This window comes from Pelodiscus sinensis, chromosome 24, assembly GCF_049634645.1.
Source record: "Pelodiscus sinensis isolate JC-2024 chromosome 24, ASM4963464v1, whole genome shotgun sequence".
NCBI lineage: Eukaryota > Metazoa > Chordata > Testudines > Trionychidae > Pelodiscus > Pelodiscus sinensis.
Genome location: NC_134734.1, coordinates 23,659,126 through 23,675,925, shown reverse-complemented (window position 1 = coordinate 23,675,925; position 16,800 = coordinate 23,659,126). Strand labels below are relative to the sequence as shown.

Genomic DNA, 16,800 nt, shown 5'->3' with positions numbered 1-16,800 from the left:
CCTCTTTTCCAAACTGAAAAGTCCCAGTCGCTTTAGCCTCTCTTCACATGGGACCTGTTCCAAACCCCTGATCATTGTAGTTGCCCTTTTCTGAACCCTTTCCAAGGCTGAAATATCTTTTTTGAGGTGAGAAGACCACATCTGTACCATAGTTTTATACTTCCCCTCCTCCTTCTTCCTCTGGCTTCCCCCTTCCAGCTCCCTCCTCCCAAGTTTCCCCCTCCCCTCTCCCACCCTCTCTCTTCCCCTCTCCCACCTCCTTTTCCCAGTCTCCCCAGAGGTTAATTCCCCCCCCCCCCAGTTTTGTTAAATAAAGAGAGTTTCTATTTTTGAACACACGTGTCCTTTATTTTTTACATCAGGAAGGGGGGCTAGGGAGGGGTAAGTGGAAGGAGGTGAGGGAGGAATGGGGCATGAGCCCCGGATGCGGAGGACTGGGGTGGCTCTGCGGGCTCCTCGGGGTGGAAGCTCTCTTGCAGGGCCTCCTGGATCCTGACAGCCCCCCCCAATGGACCCCCCAGATGGCAGCCTGCAGCAAGTGCAGCTGGGCTGATGGCCAAGTGCTGTGGTGTCCCGAGTGCGGGCACTCAGGGCACTCCTAGCCAGGACTGCTTTGCAAGCGGGAACCCCTGAGAACTGTCTGTCCGGGGTGGGGGTGGGGTCCCTTTAAGCACAGCCCTCGGCTAGCCTGAGGCAGCAGCTTCACGCTCTAAGTCCTAACCTGATGCCCTGCCGGCACTGCTTCCAGCCAGCCTTAACCCTGGTTCAGGGTCCATTCAGTGTGGACATGCTAGTTCGAATTAGTTTTTAGGTCTAGATGCACTAATTCGAATTAGCTTACTTTGAATTAACTAATTTGAATTAAGTTAGTTCGAATTAGTGCTGTAGTGTAGACAGACCCCCCCCCGGATCTGCGTGTGCCCGGGTCAGCCCTGCTCCCCGCAGGCCAGTTCCCCCCCCTCCCGGTCTCCTCTGGCCAGCCCCCACTCCCCACCGGCTGCTTCCCCCCCACCCATTCCCTTGCCCCAGCCAGCCCCACTCCCCTCTGGCCGGTTCCTCCCCCTCTCCCCCCCCGATCTCCTCTGGCCAGTCCCCCCCCCCCCAACCCACTCCCAGCAAACCCTGCTTCCCGCCGGCCGGTTCCCCCCGCCCATCTGAGATCAAGTGTGTCTGGTATTTTTTTTAAACCATCTGGTAACCCTACCCGCTGTGCCGTTAGTGGGGGGGGGTCTGCTCTGTGACCCGCTGTGCCGTAGTGGGGGGGGGGTCCTGCTCTGTGACCCTCTGTGCCGTAGTGTGGGGGGGGGGTCCTGCTCTGTGACCCGCTGTGCCGTAGTGGGGGGGGGGGGGTTCTGCTCTGTGACCCTCTGTGCTGTAGTGGGGGGGGTCCTGCTCTGTGACCCTCTGTGCCGTAGTGGGGGGGGTCCTGCTCTGTGACCCGCTGTGCCGTAGTGGGGGGGGGGGTCCTGCTCTGTGACCCTCTGTGCCGTAGTGGGGGGGGGGTCCTGCTCTGTGACCCGCTGTGCCGTAGTGGGGGGGGGGGGGTCCTGCTCTGTGACCCTCTGTGCCGTAGTGGGGGGGTCTGCTCTGTGACCCTCTGTGCCGTAGTGGGGGGGGTCTGCTCTGTGACCCTCTGTGCCGTAGTGGGGGGGGGGTCCTGCTCTGTGACCCTCTGTGCCGTAGTGGGGGGGGGGTCCTGCTCTGTGACCCTCTGTGCCGTAGTGGGGGGGGTCCTGCTCTGTGACCCTCTGTGCCGTAGTGGGGGGGTCTGCTCTGTGACCCTCTGTGCCGTAGTGGGGGGGGGTCCTGCTCTGTGACCCTCTGTGCCGTAGTGGGGGGGGGGTCCTGCTCTGTGACCCTCTGTGCCGTAGTGGGGGGGGGTTCTGTTCTGTGACCCTCTGTGCCGTAGTGGGGGGGTCTGCTCTGTGACCCTCTGTGCCGTAGTGGGGGGGGGGTTCTGCTCTGTGACCCTCTGTGCCGTAGTGGGGGGGGGTTCTGCTCTGTGACCCTCTGTGCCGTAGTGGGGGGGGGGGTTCTGCTCTGTGACCCTCTGTGCCGTAGTGGGGGGGGGGGTTCTGCTCTGTGACCCTCTGTGCCGTAGTGGGGGGGGGGTTTCTGCTCTGTGACCCTCTGTGCCGTAGTGGGGGGGGGGGGTTCTGCTCTGTGACCCTCTGTGCCGTAGTGGGGGGGGGGGGTTCTGCTCTGTGACCCTCTGTGCTGTAGTGGGGGGGGGGGGTTCTGCTCTGTGACCCCTCTGTGCCGTAGTGGGGGGGGTCCTGCTCTGTGACCCTCTGTGCCGTAGTGGGGGGGGTCCTGCTCTGTGACCCTCTGTGCTGTAGTGTGTGGGGGGGTCTGCTCTGTGACCCGGGTCCCCCTGCGCTGGGCTGTGAGAGTCCCTGACTCACCCACGTGGGGATTGGCCCAGACACCCCGGCCCAGCCTGGGCAGGGAACAAGGCTCTTCCCAGGGGGAGACAAAGGGAGGGAGGGGGAGACGCCACCTCGCTGGGGGGCAGGGCTGGGAGGGAGGCAGTTGCTGTCTGGGAAACAGGAAGGGAACAGCCTGAGCTGGGTCCTGGGGGTTGGGGGGGGGGGGGGCGATGGATCCCCCCCTTCCCCCAAGGGTCTGAGGCTGCCGGGCCCTGACTCCTGGAGCCACGTCCCGTCTGTGCTGGGCTGTACCCGGAGGAGCGATGACCCCCCCGCTCTACTGGCCGGCGGGGTCTGTTCTGGCTGCTCGGGGTGCAGGATCGGGGGGTCCCCGACGCGCCGTTGCACCGCACACACCACGGAGCCAGGCCTGGGCCTCGTTTTCCACGTGTTTCTTTTATTGATTTATACAAAACCCTTTGCAAGCGACAGCCGACCCGCCACCGGCCCCGCCAGCGCCCCTCCGCGCAGGCTGGCGACTCCCGGCCCAGCGTGGGGAGCAACACTTCGTACCGGTAACACTGTGCCCAGGGCTGGGGCCTGTCAGCGACCCCGCCTGGGGCTGGGCCAAGGTCAAAGGCAGAATCAGGAATAACACCCACAAGTCCTGGCTTCCCACAGCACCCCAGCTCTAACCACTAGGCTGCACTGCCAGGGCAGGGCTAGAACCCAGGAGTCCTGACTGCAGCAGCCTCAGCTCTAGCCATGAGGTCCCACACCCCTGCTAGTGCCAGGAAGAGACCCCAGGAGTCCTGGCTCCTAGCCACCCCCTGCTTTAACCACTGGCCCCTACTTCCTTCCAACCCAGGATGCGCCTTGGAGGGGCCTGGGGTCGGAGCATGCCAGAGCTCCACAGAGGGCAGGGATGTCGGGGTCCATGGGGCCCCCAGCCTTCATGTGGTGGGGCTCTGTGAAGATTCTCAGTGCCCCGCCGTTGGGGCAGGGGAACGCCTGGGGGCACCACGGGCTTGTTGGGCTGCAGGGTGACACCAGGCCCCCACTCTCAATCTAAAGAGCCCCTGAGCCTGGCGCCGGAGCCACGCGGGGTCCGAGTCCCACACTCCATAGACGCACCAGAGCTCCCTGAACCACACCTCCAGACGCCTCACCCGGAGGGAGACAATGATGGAGGCTCTAGCGCCCGCCAGTGCTCAGGGAGACCCTGGAGCCAGGCTCGGGGGGCTGGGCAGATGGAGCCACAGATTGGGAAGTTGCCAGAGTCGAGTCACTAAGGCCCCTGCACTTCCCGGCTCCGGGGCTGGCTCCGGGGCTGGGGGCGCGTGGAAAGGTTCTAGAGCTAGTGCTCAGAAATGGCACCGTCCACGATTCCAGAGCTGGTGAGAGTGAAATCGAGGGTTTAACGTTCCTGCGTGAAAGGGCTTGATGGGCAGGAATTTCGGGTTCCAGAGTGGGAGGGACAAGCCCCTCCCCCACTCACAGGCTCTCCAGGGAAGGAGCTAGAGAGCCGCTGGCAGGTCCAGGGATGGAGCGCGCGGGTCGTTCCCACTGGGCGATGGACCACGGGCCCTGCCCGTTTGTACATCCAGACTGGGCCTTTTCCCAAGGGATCCCTTCTAGGGACAATTGGGGGACCAGGCTGAGCAGGCCGTCTGACGGGCCCTGACACTAAGGTGCTAGAGCAGAGGAGAGGGCAAGCTCTAGAGCAGAGGAACAGGGATTCTGGGGCATGGAACAGGGTTCTAGAGTGGACACGGGGTGTCTAGAGCGGGAAGCAGTGATTCTAGATCAGGGATGGGGAAGTTCCTGAGTGCGGGCACAGGCAGGTTCTAGAGCGGAGTAGCGGGGAATATTATTGAGCAGAGGGGGCGGGTTTCTAGAGCAGGGTGGGGATTCTAGAGAGGGGAGTGGGGGCGCAGGCAGGTTCTGGATCAGGGAAGGTTATCGAGTGGAGGAGCGGGGTTCTAGATCATGGCATGTTGATTCGGGAGTAGGAGGGTTCTAGAGCAGGTGCGCTGGGCCCCCAGAGGAGAAGGTTCTAGACTGGGAAGGGAGAGAGCCCAGAATGAAGAGGATCCAGATGCGGGGGAAGGGAGAGGAGCCGAGCCCCAGGCGGACGAACACTGCACTTTGGCAGACAGTCTCTCTCGCTCGCTCTCCATGCAGAGGGTCTGAGGCTTCCTGGGCCGGGTCTCCCCTCCGGCCTGTTACTTCTTCACCCGGCAGCCTTTGGCCGCCTCCCCCATGACGGCCCAGTACTCGCCGAATTCCACCTTGGCCTCATCTGGGTCCCCGAGGCAGGCGATCTTCTCATCCAGCGAGCAGACGTGCTGTGGAGAGGGGCCGAGCGTCAGAGAGCACCAGGGACCCTGGCTGGGGGGGAGCAGGGAGCCAGGGGGCTGCTGGGGGCTGGAGGGAGCAGGGAGCCAGGGGGCTGCTGGGGGGCTGGAGGGAGGAGGGAGCAGGGAGCCGGGGGAGCCAGGGGGCTGCTGGGGGGCTGGAGGGAGCAGGGAGCCAGGGGGCTGCTGGGGGGCTGGAGGGAGCAGGGAGCCGGGGGAGCCAGGGGGCTGCTGGGGGCTGGAGGGAGCAGGGAGCCAGGGGGCTGCTGGGGGGTCGCAGTGGGACAGGGCTGCTGGGTTAAGATCTTGGGGGACAGTGGGACGGGGGTGACACCGCCCCTGCTTGGGGGCGGCCGTGTCCCACGCCTGGCGCCCCGGGGCCCTGGGGCACAGCCCGGCCCTCCGTGGCCCGTCTCAGGACCCGCGCGCCGGGCTCCCCGTACCTTCGAGAGGTGAGGCAGCTGCTGCACCACCAGCTCCTTGAGCTCGTTGGGGGTCAGGCACTCCTTGCGGCCCTTCACGGCGTAGCGCTGGAAGTTGTTGATGACGATCTCGATGGCCCGCTCCACGTCGGTCAGCTCCTGGCAGTCCTAGGGCCCGGCAGGAGGGGAGCCGGTTAGCCGGGGAGGGGGCCCGGCGGCCCCAGGGAGAACGTCCCCGCCTCCTCCCACGCGCTGGCTCGCTCGCGCTGCAATCCCGGGAGGAGCCGAGGGCTGGGTGCCCTCCGGCTGCGCGACTGGGACGGGCTCTGCCTCCTCCCAGCACAGCTCAGCACCCGCCCCCCGGCCCACGGCCAGCACCCCCGCCCAGCCCCCCTCAGCCAGGCCCCCAGCCCGGGAGCTCCCAGACCAGTGGCTAGAGCCCCAGGCCCACTGCCCGGCCCCTTGGCCCCCAGCGGTGCCCAGTGCCCTGAGCGGCTCCAGCGACCGCCTGCTGCCGAGCAGCCTGGGCCCTCGCTCCTGCCTCCTCGCGGCTCCGCCGGCCGCCTGCCAGGCACTGGGACCCAGGCCCTCGGCTGCCCATCGGAGGCGGGTTTAGCCTCCCCCACGCGAGCGGGGCGGGCTGCCCCTAGGGGGACCTGACCCTTCGGAGCTGGGAGGGGCTGGATTCTCAGCGGGGCAAACCCGCCTGGTTCCCGGCCTCAGCCCCGATCCCGGCGCCCCGCAGGCCGCCTGGCCGTGAGCAGGAGCAACACGGGCAACGGCCCCGGGACCGCGCGCCGCTGCCAAACCAACCCTGCAAGCCCGGACCTCGGGGCCTGTGGCGGGGCTGGGGCCAGGACCGGCCTCCCGGCTGGACGAGCTTCCCGCCGGCCCCGGCGCCCTGCCGGGCAGGGAACCGCCTGCCACCTGCCACAGGGCCTCCGGGCCGGGGCACCCGAGCCAGCCCCGAGAGCAGCGGATCCGGAGCCCGGGGCTTTGGCTCAGGCCCCGGAGATTCCCTTTGGCATCCTGGCGCCCCCAGAAATCCCGCTCCCTGGGCCGGGGCCGGAGCCTCCCCAGTGCCCGGCTGGCCCCGGGCTGAGGGGCTCGGGGTCCCTTCAGGCAGCTCCTCGGGCAAAGGGCCCCCCCCCCCCGGGCCCCGGCTCCCGCAGCGACCTTGCGTTTCCTGCGGCAGTTGCACTGGCCCATGCTGCGTCTCTGCGGCGCGCCGGTTCCTCCTGCCTGGCGTTCCGGGGGCTCAAGGCGCGGGGCGACCTCCCGGGGGCTGGATGCGCATGGGGTGGGGGGCTGGGAGGGAGACAGGGAGACGGGCCGGTGAGGCCTCCGCGTGCCCCTCCGAAGCGGGAGCCGGGAGCTGCTGCAGCATGTCCCAGGCCTCTCCCTTCACAGGGCTGGGGCAGAGCCGGAGGGGAGCCGGGGGGGAGGGAATGGGGGGAGAGGCGGGAGGGAGGGGGACAGGCTGGGGGGCAGGGGGCAGAGGCGGGAGGGAGGGGGACAGGCTGGGGGGCAGAGGGCAGAGGCGGGAGGGAGGGGGACAGGCTGGGGGGCAGAGGCGGGAGGGAGGGGGACAGGCTGGGGGGCAGGGGGCAGAGGCGGGAGGGAGGGGGACAGGCTGGGGGGCAGGGACCCGGGGGGCAGGGACACCCAGCCGGCGGGTCCGCTGGCCGGCGGGCCGGGAAGGGAAGGGAAGGGAAGGGAAGGGAAGGGAAGGGAAGCGGGCGCTTACCTGCTGCAGCGGCTCTCCTGGGACGGGCGGGCTGGTCCCCGGCAGGGTTTTATGCCGAGAGGCGTGAGTGGGAGACCGCGCTGTGGTGCAAGGTGTCTCCTTTCAGAGCCTGGCACCCGGCCAGCGTGGCCCCGGCCCCTCCCGCTCCCCGGCCGGGTTTGCCGTTCCCAGGCCGACCCCGCCCCGCCCGGCGCAGCCAGCACGGCACACGGGCAGCGCCACCCCGGGCACAGCGCCCCCAGCGCCGGGCAGAGGGAGCCGGGGGCCTGCGAGGGCCCTGGCCGGCCCGGTGCCCGGCGCAGAGCGAGCGCTGGTGGAAGGCGCCTTCCTGGCAGGCAACCGGGGCGCCCGGGGCCGAGACTCGTCAGCTTCCCGGAGCTCGGGGGTGGGGCCGGGACAGGCCGAGGACGGGGGGCCAGGCCAGGCATGGCCAGCGGGGGGGGGCGACGCTGCGTGAGTCCAGGCTGCCCCCCCCCATCCCAGCCCAGGACGAGGAGGCACCGAGCCCAAAGGGGTCACCGGAAACTCTGGGCAGAGCCACCTGTGTTCCCTGCCCGGCCCCCTACAGCCAGGATGTGACCCCCAGCCTGGGTCCCTGCCCTGCCCCCTAGAGCCGGGATGTGACCCCCAGCCTGGGTCCCTGCCCTGCCCCCTAGAGCCGGGATGTGACCCCCAGCCTGGGTCCTTGCCCTGCCCTGCCCCCTAGAGCCGGGACGCGACCCCCGGCCTGGGTCCCTGCCTGGCCCCTTAGGGCCGGGATGTGACCCCCAACCTGCCTAGGTACCAGAGCAGGGGAAGCCTTGTGAGGGCGCGTTGGGTTTTTCCCATCTCCTGCACCCCCGTAATGGCACGGACGGACTCCCCCAGCCAGTAGAGCAGGGGGAGTTTATTGCTTCTCCAGGATACAGCCCAGCACAGATGGAATCTGGTTCCAGGGCAGGCCTAGGATGCCTCAGCCCCCCTTGAGATGGGGAGACTGGGCCCCTAAATTCCAGCCCCTTTCCCTAGGCTGTCTCCTCCATGATACCAGACAGAAACTAACTCTCTTCCAGCCCTGCCCCCAGCCAGGGCGGCATCCCCCTTCCTTTGTTCCTCTCCATGGGGGTAGCTGGTCGGACAGGTTGAGAGACCCTTTGCATAATGACTCCCCCCTGCCCTGCTGGGCCGTGCTGCAGACGGCAGCCAGTGGGGGTCACCCACAGCCCACTGCCCGGCATAGCAACCAGCAAGGTACCAACACTACGTCCCAAGCCTAAAACCCCCGGATCCTTCCGCCGGGCTAAGGAGACTTCCTGTCCTGCCCTAAGCTGCTGTGGCGTGGTGCGTTCTCACCAGCTGCTGCCTCCACCCCAGAGGTAGCTGCATCTCAGCACAGGGTGAGGGATCCCTGTGCAAACAGCAGGCCTGGCCCTGGCGGCTGCCTCTCGGTGGGCCGGCTACCCCAGCAGGCTGCTCCGAGGTGCCCCAGCTCCGGCCCTGGCTCCATGTCACCATCTGTCCCGGAGAGAAGGGGCCGGCTGGGGAGACGTCTGGGATGGCAGAGAGGAGCGTGTCTGCCAAAGGGCCATCCCTCAACTTGGGCCCGCGAGGGGCAACTGAGGCACACGCGGGCTGCAAGAGCAGGCCACCTCCATCTCCATGGGCTGCAGGCTGTGGTACCCGAGCCGGGCTCCGGGACAGGGTAGCTTTGCTCCTGCGCTTGCCCCCCTAGAATTTGTGGGGGATGCGAATGAAGCGGAGCAACCCAGGCCGGGCCGTCCCTGGGTGGGTGGGGCTTGGGGCAACCCTCCCAGTGCCTAGGCACGGGGCCCAGGGCAACCCCCCATCCCGCCCCTGCTCTGCCCCACCCCTAGCCACTTGCCGAAGCCCCCTCCCTCAAGCAATGCCAGCCGGGCGACTCCTGGGGGCCTGGCATGGTGGGGCAGCAGGGACCCCCGCCCCTCGCACTCAGCCCCCTGCCCCCTGTCCCTGTCCCAGCCCCCTACCCCCACTCCCTTCAGTCGCGGTGCATCCGAGCTCAGGGGCTGGGAGTGGGGCACCAGGCTCCCAGGGCATTCCCCCGGCGCCCCGGGACCCGGCCAGGGGACGGCTGAGTCCGCAGGCCTGTGGGCGGGCGCCGGGATTGGCGTGGAGGTTGCGCACTGTGGCGCAGTGGGGGGGTCTGCTCTGTGACCCGGGTCCCCCTGCGCGGAGAGGCACGGTTCCCACGGACTCACCCACGTGGTGTGATGCAGGGACAGTCCCTGGCTGGTCGCGGTGCCTGGGCTGTGGGCTGTGACTGACCCCTACTGGCCTCCACCTGCGAGCACGGCCCAGTGGGGGGCTGCCTAGGTCAGGTAGACAAAGACCCAACGGGTCGGGGCAGCGAGGGAGCGAGGGAAGTGAGTGTTCGGGGGAAGGGGAGTCGGGGGCTGGCAACATGATGGAGACGCCTAGGGAGGTGGCTTGGAGCCTAGGGGCTCAGGCGCCCGCCTTAAGGGCTCTGGGGCATCCTAGCCCCTCCTATTGCCACATCACGTCTGTGCCGGGCTGTTCTGGAAACTCAGTAACCCTCTGCCCTGCCGGCTGGTGGAGACTCCTCCGGCTGCTCCGGGGGTGCAGGACCGGGGACCCCGACGCGCCGTCACTGGTGTCAGGAGCAGGGTGCCCTGCACCCCGTGGGTGGAGCGTCCAGCAGCGAGTGCCACGGCGCAGGAGAAGGAAGGGGCCTGGAGCCAGGCCTGCTGGAGCCAGAGGGACGCGGTTCCTGGGGATCGTGGCCTCTGCAGCACTAGCCCGGTGAGTCCGCACCGCGGGGAGATGCCTGCGCCCGACTCCGGAGGGCAGAGCTGGGGGGGCTGTGCAGAGGGGAGCCTGCCCGGGGGGGGAAGCAACCAAGGCCCAGCTGATTGCCCGGCTGGAAGAGAGTGACCCATCCTGGGGCCTGGATCCTGCCCGGCGGGGAGCAGCCAGGCCCCCCGGGGGGCGTCTCAGCCCGGACGAGGGCTGGAGCCCGGCGCAGTCAGCGTTGTGTGTGCTCAGCGTGCCCCTGGCTTCCCGGCCCTCGCCACGTGCGCCGCACTTTGTAACCCAGTCGGAGATCGCCACGGGTGGGGGCCAGCCGACCCTGGCCACGCTGCCCGCAGGCCACGGTAACAGCCTGCCTCACAAGCCCGGCGGGCCGCGGGCCTCCCAAGAGCCTCTCTATTTCTGAGGGGCCGGCCTAGTGGTTAGAGCAGGAGGCGGGAAGCCAGGACAACTGGGCAGGGGTCCCAGTAAGCTGGGTGCTTGAGCAGCCTCTCGGGAGAGATTCCCGGGCCACTCAGAAGAGCACCCACGACTAGGTTGTGTTTCTCCGGGTGGTGCACATTTGCACACGCCCTGGTGCACATAAATATTTATTCCACGCCTGGGTGGAAAAAACCCCGCACATGGATGAGAAAGAGTAGAGGGAACATTGGTTCCTTGATTCCATTCCTACCTCCGGGAGGGGAGTGGGGTCTAGTGGCTAGCGCGGGGGCGAAGGGGGCTGGGGGCCGGGACTCCTGGGTTCCTTTCCCAGATCCGTGGTGTGACCTAGCACAAGTTGCTTCTCCTCCGTGACCAGAGCGAATGGCTCCTCGCCTGGGGGCTGGGCGAATGAACGGCCCTCGGCTCGCACGGAGCTGGGCCCCACGGCTCACGAGGCAGGGCCAGGGGCGCTACAGGGGGGTAGTGGGCAGCTGTGCCGTGACTCGGTGTCCCTGGCCTGGTGGGAGAGGCCGGGGCAGCGGCCGTGCGGGTGTGGGGCAGGGGCCTGGCACTGGGCGGGGGACCCCGGCCCCTCCTTCACCCCAAGGAACAGAGCCACACTCAGGTGCCCAGGGGACGCTTTATTCACAGCTCGGCCCCCAGCCCCTCCCTGCCCCGCTCACTTCTTCTTCCCCACTTTCTCCCGCTTGAGGTCCTTGGCCAGCTCCCCGACCAGCCGCCAGTACTCGCTGAACTTCAGCTCCTCGTCGCTGTTCACGTCCAGGCTCCTCATCTTCTCGTCCAGGGAGCCCACGTCCTGCGGGGGGAGGGTGAGAGCCGGCGCCGAGAGGGGGCGTTCCGCCGCCCGCCACCCTCAGCACCCGCGGGGCCAGGAGTGCACGGCCTCCCCTCCGCGAGGGGGCTGGTGGGGGCACAACGTGGGAGCCAGGGGCATGCAGAGCCACCAGCATGGCTACCGGGGGCAGAAGGGCCCCTACTTAGAGCAGCAGGACCGGTGCCAGGCAGGTGCTGGGCTCTGGTACCTGGGTATCACTTAGACAGACAGACAGACAGATGGGGGGTTCCAGTGCAGGGTTCTGTGGGGCTGGACAGACAGACAGACAGACGGGGGTTCCAGTGCGGGGTTCTGTGAGGCTGGACAGACGGACAGACAGACGGGGGTTCCAGTGCGGGGTTCTGTGGGGCTGGACAGACAGACAGACAGACGGGGGTTCCAGTGCGGGGTTCTGTGAGGCTGGACAGACGGACAGACAGACGGGGGTTCCAGTGCGGGGTTCTGTGGGGCTGGACAGGCAGACAGACAGACGGGGGTTCCAGTGCGGGGTTCTGTGGGGCTGGACAGACAGACATACGGGGGTTCCAGTGCGCGGCTCTGTGAGGCTGGACAGACAGACAGACAGACGGGGGTTCCAGTGCGGGGTTCTGTGGGGCTGGACAGACAGACAGATGGGGGTTCCAGTGCGGGGTTCTGTGGGGCTGGACAGACAGACAGACGGGGGTTCCAGTGCGGGGTTCTGTGGGGCTGGACAGACAGACAGACGGGGGTTCCAGTGCGGGGTTCTGTGGGGCTGGACAGACAGACAGACGGGGGTTCCAGTGCGGGGTTCTGTGGGGCTGGACAGACAGACAGGGGATTCCAGTGCGGGGCTCTGTGAGGCTGGACAGACAGACAGACGGGAAATTCCAGTGCGGGGCTCTGTGGGGCTGGACAGACAGACAGGGGGTTCCAGTGTGGGGCTCTGTGGGGCTGGACAGACAGACAGACAGGGGGTTCCAGTGCGGGGCTGGACAGACAGACAGACAGATGTGGGGGTGATAAAGAGGTAGCTAGAGAGCTACTGTCTCACACTGAGGCCTTCTGAGACCCGGCTCAGAGAGCAGCCGCACAGGGAACCTCCCGTTTTCTCTTAACCTGGCTGGAAACGCTGCAGGCCGGGCGCTGAGGGGAGATAAATTGGAGCCCCCTCCCCCCGCAATGCTCCCCACAGTCCCGCCCGAGCCCCACGCCCCCTCCCTCCGGCCCCCCGCCCCGCAGGCACCTTCATGAGGTTGGGCAGCTGCTGCGTGACCAGCTCCTTGAACTCCCCGGCCGTCAGCGTCCCCTTCCTGCCCTCCCGGGCCGCGTAGGTGAAGAAGATGCTGACGACTTTCTCAATGGCCATCTCCAGCTCCGTCAGCTCGCAGGCGGCCATGGCGCCGGGCAGGCGGGAGGCCAGGCCACCTTCAGCTCAGCCTGGCGCAGCTCCTGGGAACCCACTGTCCCTGCCGGGACACGGGGCAGAGAGCCTGGCCTTAGCGCCCGGCCAGCGCCGCGCCGCCGCGAGAGACGGACGGACAGGGTGTGTGGGACAGACAGGCAGAAAGACAAGATAGATGTGGTGTATGGAGGGGGGATAGATAGATAGATAGGGGGTGTGGGACAGACGGACAGACGGATGGATGGATGGGGGGGGTGGGACGGACGGACAGACAGATAGATAGATGGGGGGGTGGGACAGACGGACAGACAGATAGATAGATAGATGGGGGGGTGGGACAGACGGACAGGCAGACAGACGGATGGATGGATGGACGGACGGATGGAAGGAAGCTGTGGGCCCCCGGAGGAGGGTACCGAGACGTTCCCCTCCCCCCGCGGCGGCAGGGCTGGGCTGGCTGTCGGGCGCGGTGAGTTTGGGGGGTCTCTGTGCGGGCGTGGGTTGGCTCCCAGCTGGGCTGGATGCGCCGGCTGACCAGCCCCTCACCCCGCCTGGCGCGCGGCCGGGTTTACATCATCCCGGCACACAAAGGGCGCCAGTGTGCGGAGGAGGCCAGCCGGGTGCTGCCCGACTGGGGGGACCAACAGCCTCCCGGGCCGGGCACGGTGCCAGGGGCAGGCAATGGACTTGGCACCTCCGTCCTGGGGACTTAGGCACGTGCCACCCCCTGCACCCGGCTGGGCACCGCCCAGACACAAGGGCCCCAGACAGGGTGGCTGCCGGCCAACAGCCAGAGCCGCTGGGATCTGGGGGAGTTAGGGCATTTGGGGGGCTCAGCTCCTGACCCCCCATGGTTCCCCCCAGACGTGGACCAGCCCCAGTGTCACAGCGAGCAGCCCTGGCCAGGAGCAGCCGCACAAACACGCCCAGCTCCGGGGACCTCTCCGTGGGCAACACCCTGCCTGGGCCGGGGAGGCGGCCGGGGGCTGAGGCAGCTCCGAGGAGGAATCGCCACTTACCCGGGCTGCCACCTGGGCGGGAGCTGCAGACAGGACGGGCTGCGTCCCCGGCGATGGCTTTATACCGGGCCGGCGGGGAGGGGGCAGGCAGCCGGCCCGGGGGGCAGAGCTCACCGCTCCAGGAGTGCAGCCGAGCGGTGTAGGGTTTCCCTTTCCACTCGGACAAACGCCGCCCACGCCCCAGCCCGCCCCCCTCCCACCCGCAGCCAACAGCGAAGTTCTGAGCCAGTGACGGCCCCCGCAGCGAGGGGTCGTCGCCATCGGCCTGGCCGGGGGCGCCTGGGGACCCCCAGAGACGGACACACGGACCGAGGCCGGGGGGAGGGAATCGAGAGGGCGAGCGCGAGTTCGCGCCAGAGACTCCTGGCCAGCCCAGGGACGGAGCGAGCGCCAGGAAACTTGGCTTCACGTGGTGACGCAGCAGGATGTGCCCAGAGGAAAAAGCAGCCAGTGTTTGCCTGTGACAAGCCCCCGCCCGTGGGCCGCCCCCCAGCAGGGCGAGGTCACGCAGACGGCTCCTGCTGCTGCTCCTGCGTTTGCGACGCTCAGGCCTGGCCCGAAGCGTGGCCTTCGCGTTCCCCTCCGCTCGTACCCTGGCGCCCGGCCCCCAAGCCCCCAAAGCGCCGGGGTCCCAGCTCTGGGCCTGGAGCCTCTCTCCCTTTCGTCCCTTTCTCCCGGGCCCACCAGCGGGGGACGCAGATGCGCCAGCGTGGGCCGAGGGGGACGCAGACGCGGCCAGCGTGGGCCGAGGGGGACGCAGACGCGGCCAGCGTGGGCCGAGGGGGACGCAGACGCGGCCAGCGTGGGCCGAGGGGGACGCAGACGCGGCCAGCGTGGGCCGAGGGGGACGCAGACGCGGCCAGCGTGGGCCGAGGGGGACGCAGACGTGGCCAGCGTGGGCCGAGGGGGACGCAGACGCGGCCAGCGTGGGCCGAGGGGGACGCAGACTGTTCATCCGAGGCGTCGAGCAATTCACTAGACTGAGCTCAGAGTACCCAAGCGTGTCCCTCGGCTCATCCGTGATCCGTGATGCGCGTCGGCCTCCCTTCCGGCTCGGAACAGCCCGCCCTCCCGAGTGGGGACCGTGGCGCGGTGCAGCCCCCGTGGCCTGGCAGGAAAGGGCCGCAGGACCGGCCGGGCGAGTGTTCCCCTCCTTGGCCTCCGAGTGCCTGGGGCCAGACAATCACTAAGGCCTGACACCAGAGCGGTGGGAGAGGAGCCGCGCTGAGCCCCGCCAGGGATTAAAAGAGAGAGCAGCTTAGCTCTGCCTAGACTGGAGGGCACTGCCCAGCGCCCCGCTGGTGCCAGAGACGGCCAGGGCTGAGCCCGGCACCCCAGGCAGACCAGAGCCCGGCACCGCTGCGCTTGGCCGTTACAGGCTTGCTGGGCCTGCTGCCGCTCTTAGCAACGGGCACATAGAGCCTAGCTCCAGCCTCTCGTCCATGACAAACTACGCCCTGGTGCCAAGAGCATCAGAGCGGCCAGGCTGGGCCAGGCCATGGTCCTGTCTGCCCACAGCAGCCAACGCCGGGTGCCCCATGGGGAGGGAACCCAACAGGGAATCCTCCCGGGATCCCTCCCCTGTCACCCAATCCCAGCCTCGGACACCATCCCTGCCCAGCCTGGCTAGTAGCCATTGATGGACTGAACTTCCATGAAGCTATCTAGCTCTTCTCTGAACCGTGCTAAAGTCCTGGCCTTCACAGCATCCTCTGGCAAGGAGTTCCACAGGTTGACTGTGTATTGTATAAAGAACTATTCCCGTTTGTTTTAAACCTGCTCCCTATTAATTTCATTGGGTGCCTCCTCGCCCTTGTGTTATGGGAACAAGCAGTGCTTTTTTGTGACGGTACTGCCCACTACGCAGTACCGGCACCTCCGGTCAGAGCTTACCTGGGACGAACAGAGAGTACCGGCACCTCTGAAATGACAATGGCTGACAGTCAGCTGGGTCTTAAAGAGAACCGGCACCTTTTTTTTTTTTTTTTTTACAAAAAAAGCACTGGGAACAAGTAATTAACTTTTCCTTTTCTTGCATCTGACGAAGTGGGTCTTTGCCCACGAAAGCTCATGCTCCAATACATCTGTTAGTCTATAGGTGCCACAGGACTGCTTGTGGCTTTTGCAGATCCAGACTAACACGGCGACCCCCGACACTTAACTTTTCCTTATTCACTTTCTCCGCACCAGTCCTGATTGTAAGATCTCGACCCTACCCCCCCAGAGTCTCCTCTTTTCTCAGATGAAAAGTCCCAAAATTTTTAATCTCTCTTCATATGGGACCTGTCCCAAACCCCTCAACATTTCTGTTGCCCTACTTTGAACTTTTTCCAATGCCAAGAGATCTTTTTGGAGATGAGGAGACCACGTCTATGCGCAGTGTTGAAGATGTGGGCGTCTGCCGTGTGGTTCGATTTATTTTAGATCCAAGGGAAACCAGTACACTTCAGGGCAACTTAAGCACTTCCGTATTTATTGCAAGCTATGAGGCAATGAGATATTCTTGGTCTTATAACAAGGGGGGTTCCGCAGGGGTCTGTTTTTGCGACTGGTTCTGTTCAGTATCTTCATCAACTATTTAGATATTGGCATAGAGAGGACTCTTATTAAGTTTGCAGATGATCCCAAGCTGGGAGGGGTGGCGAGTGCTTTGGAGGATGGGTCAGAATTCAAACTGCTCTGAACAAACTAGAGAAATGGTCGGAGGTCAATAGGATGAAGTTTAATAAGGACAAATGCAAAGTGCTCCACTTAGGAAGGAACTACCAGTTTCACACACACAGAATGGGAAGTGACTGTCTAGGAAAGAGTATTGCAGAAAGGGATCTAGGGGTCACAGTGAACCACAAGCTGAATATGAGTCAGCAGTGTGACGCTGTTGCAAAAAAAGCAAACCTGATTCTGAGATGCGCTAACAGGAGAATTGTGAGCAAGACACGAGGAGTCATTCTTCCGCTCTACTCTGCACTGGCTAGGCCTCAGTTGGCGGATTGCATCCAGTTCTGGGCACCGCATTTTGGGAAAGATGTGGAGAAATTAGAGAAGGGTCCAGAGAAGAGCAACAAGAATGATGCAAGGTCTAGAGAACATGAGCTAGGAGGGAAGACGGAAAGAACTGGGCTTGTTTAGTTTAGAAAAGAGAAGACTGAGAGGAGACATGAGAGCAGCTTTCAAGTATCTAAAAGGGTGTTACAGGGAGGAGGGAGAAAAATGGTTTTCCTTGGCTCCTTGGCCTCTGCTGATAGGACAGGAAGCAATGGGCCGAAGCTGCAGCCAAGGAGGTTTAGGTTGGACACTAGGGAAAAGTTCCTGCCTGTCGGGGTGAAACACTGGGATAAGTTGACTGGGGGGGGTTGGAATCTCTGTCTGCCAGGGATGCTCTAGACGTTGCTTGGTCCTGCTGCGAGGGCGGGGACGGGACTCGATGGCTCTCGAGGTTCTACGGTACCAGGGTCCT

General features: G+C 65.8%; 2 protein-coding genes across 2 annotated transcripts; both read right to left on the bottom strand.

Moving 5' to 3' along the window:
* Nucleotides 1-2,805: 2,805 nt before the first annotated feature.
* On the bottom strand, nucleotides 2,806-7,032 carry S100A14 (S100 calcium binding protein A14). Its single transcript, XM_075907075.1, has 4 exons — nucleotides 6,896-7,032; nucleotides 6,325-6,456; nucleotides 5,170-5,316; nucleotides 2,806-4,717 (listed from the first exon to the last, which is right to left on the bottom strand). The coding sequence occupies exons 2-4, from the start codon at nucleotides 6,355-6,357 to the stop codon at nucleotides 4,595-4,597; spliced, it is 303 nt and encodes a 100-aa protein (XP_075763190.1). The 5' UTR covers nucleotides 6,358-6,456; nucleotides 6,896-7,032; the 3' UTR covers nucleotides 2,806-4,594.
* A 3,701-nt stretch (nucleotides 7,033-10,733) lies between these two features.
* Nucleotides 10,734-13,520, bottom strand: S100A13 (S100 calcium binding protein A13). Its single transcript, XM_075907076.1, has 3 exons — nucleotides 13,344-13,520; nucleotides 12,166-12,388; nucleotides 10,734-10,922 (listed from the first exon to the last, which is right to left on the bottom strand). Exons 2-3 carry the CDS (start codon nucleotides 12,316-12,318, stop codon nucleotides 10,785-10,787), a joined length of 291 nt encoding a protein of 96 aa, XP_075763191.1. The 5' UTR covers nucleotides 12,319-12,388; nucleotides 13,344-13,520; the 3' UTR covers nucleotides 10,734-10,784.
* Between the last annotated feature and the right edge of the window lie 3,280 nt (nucleotides 13,521-16,800).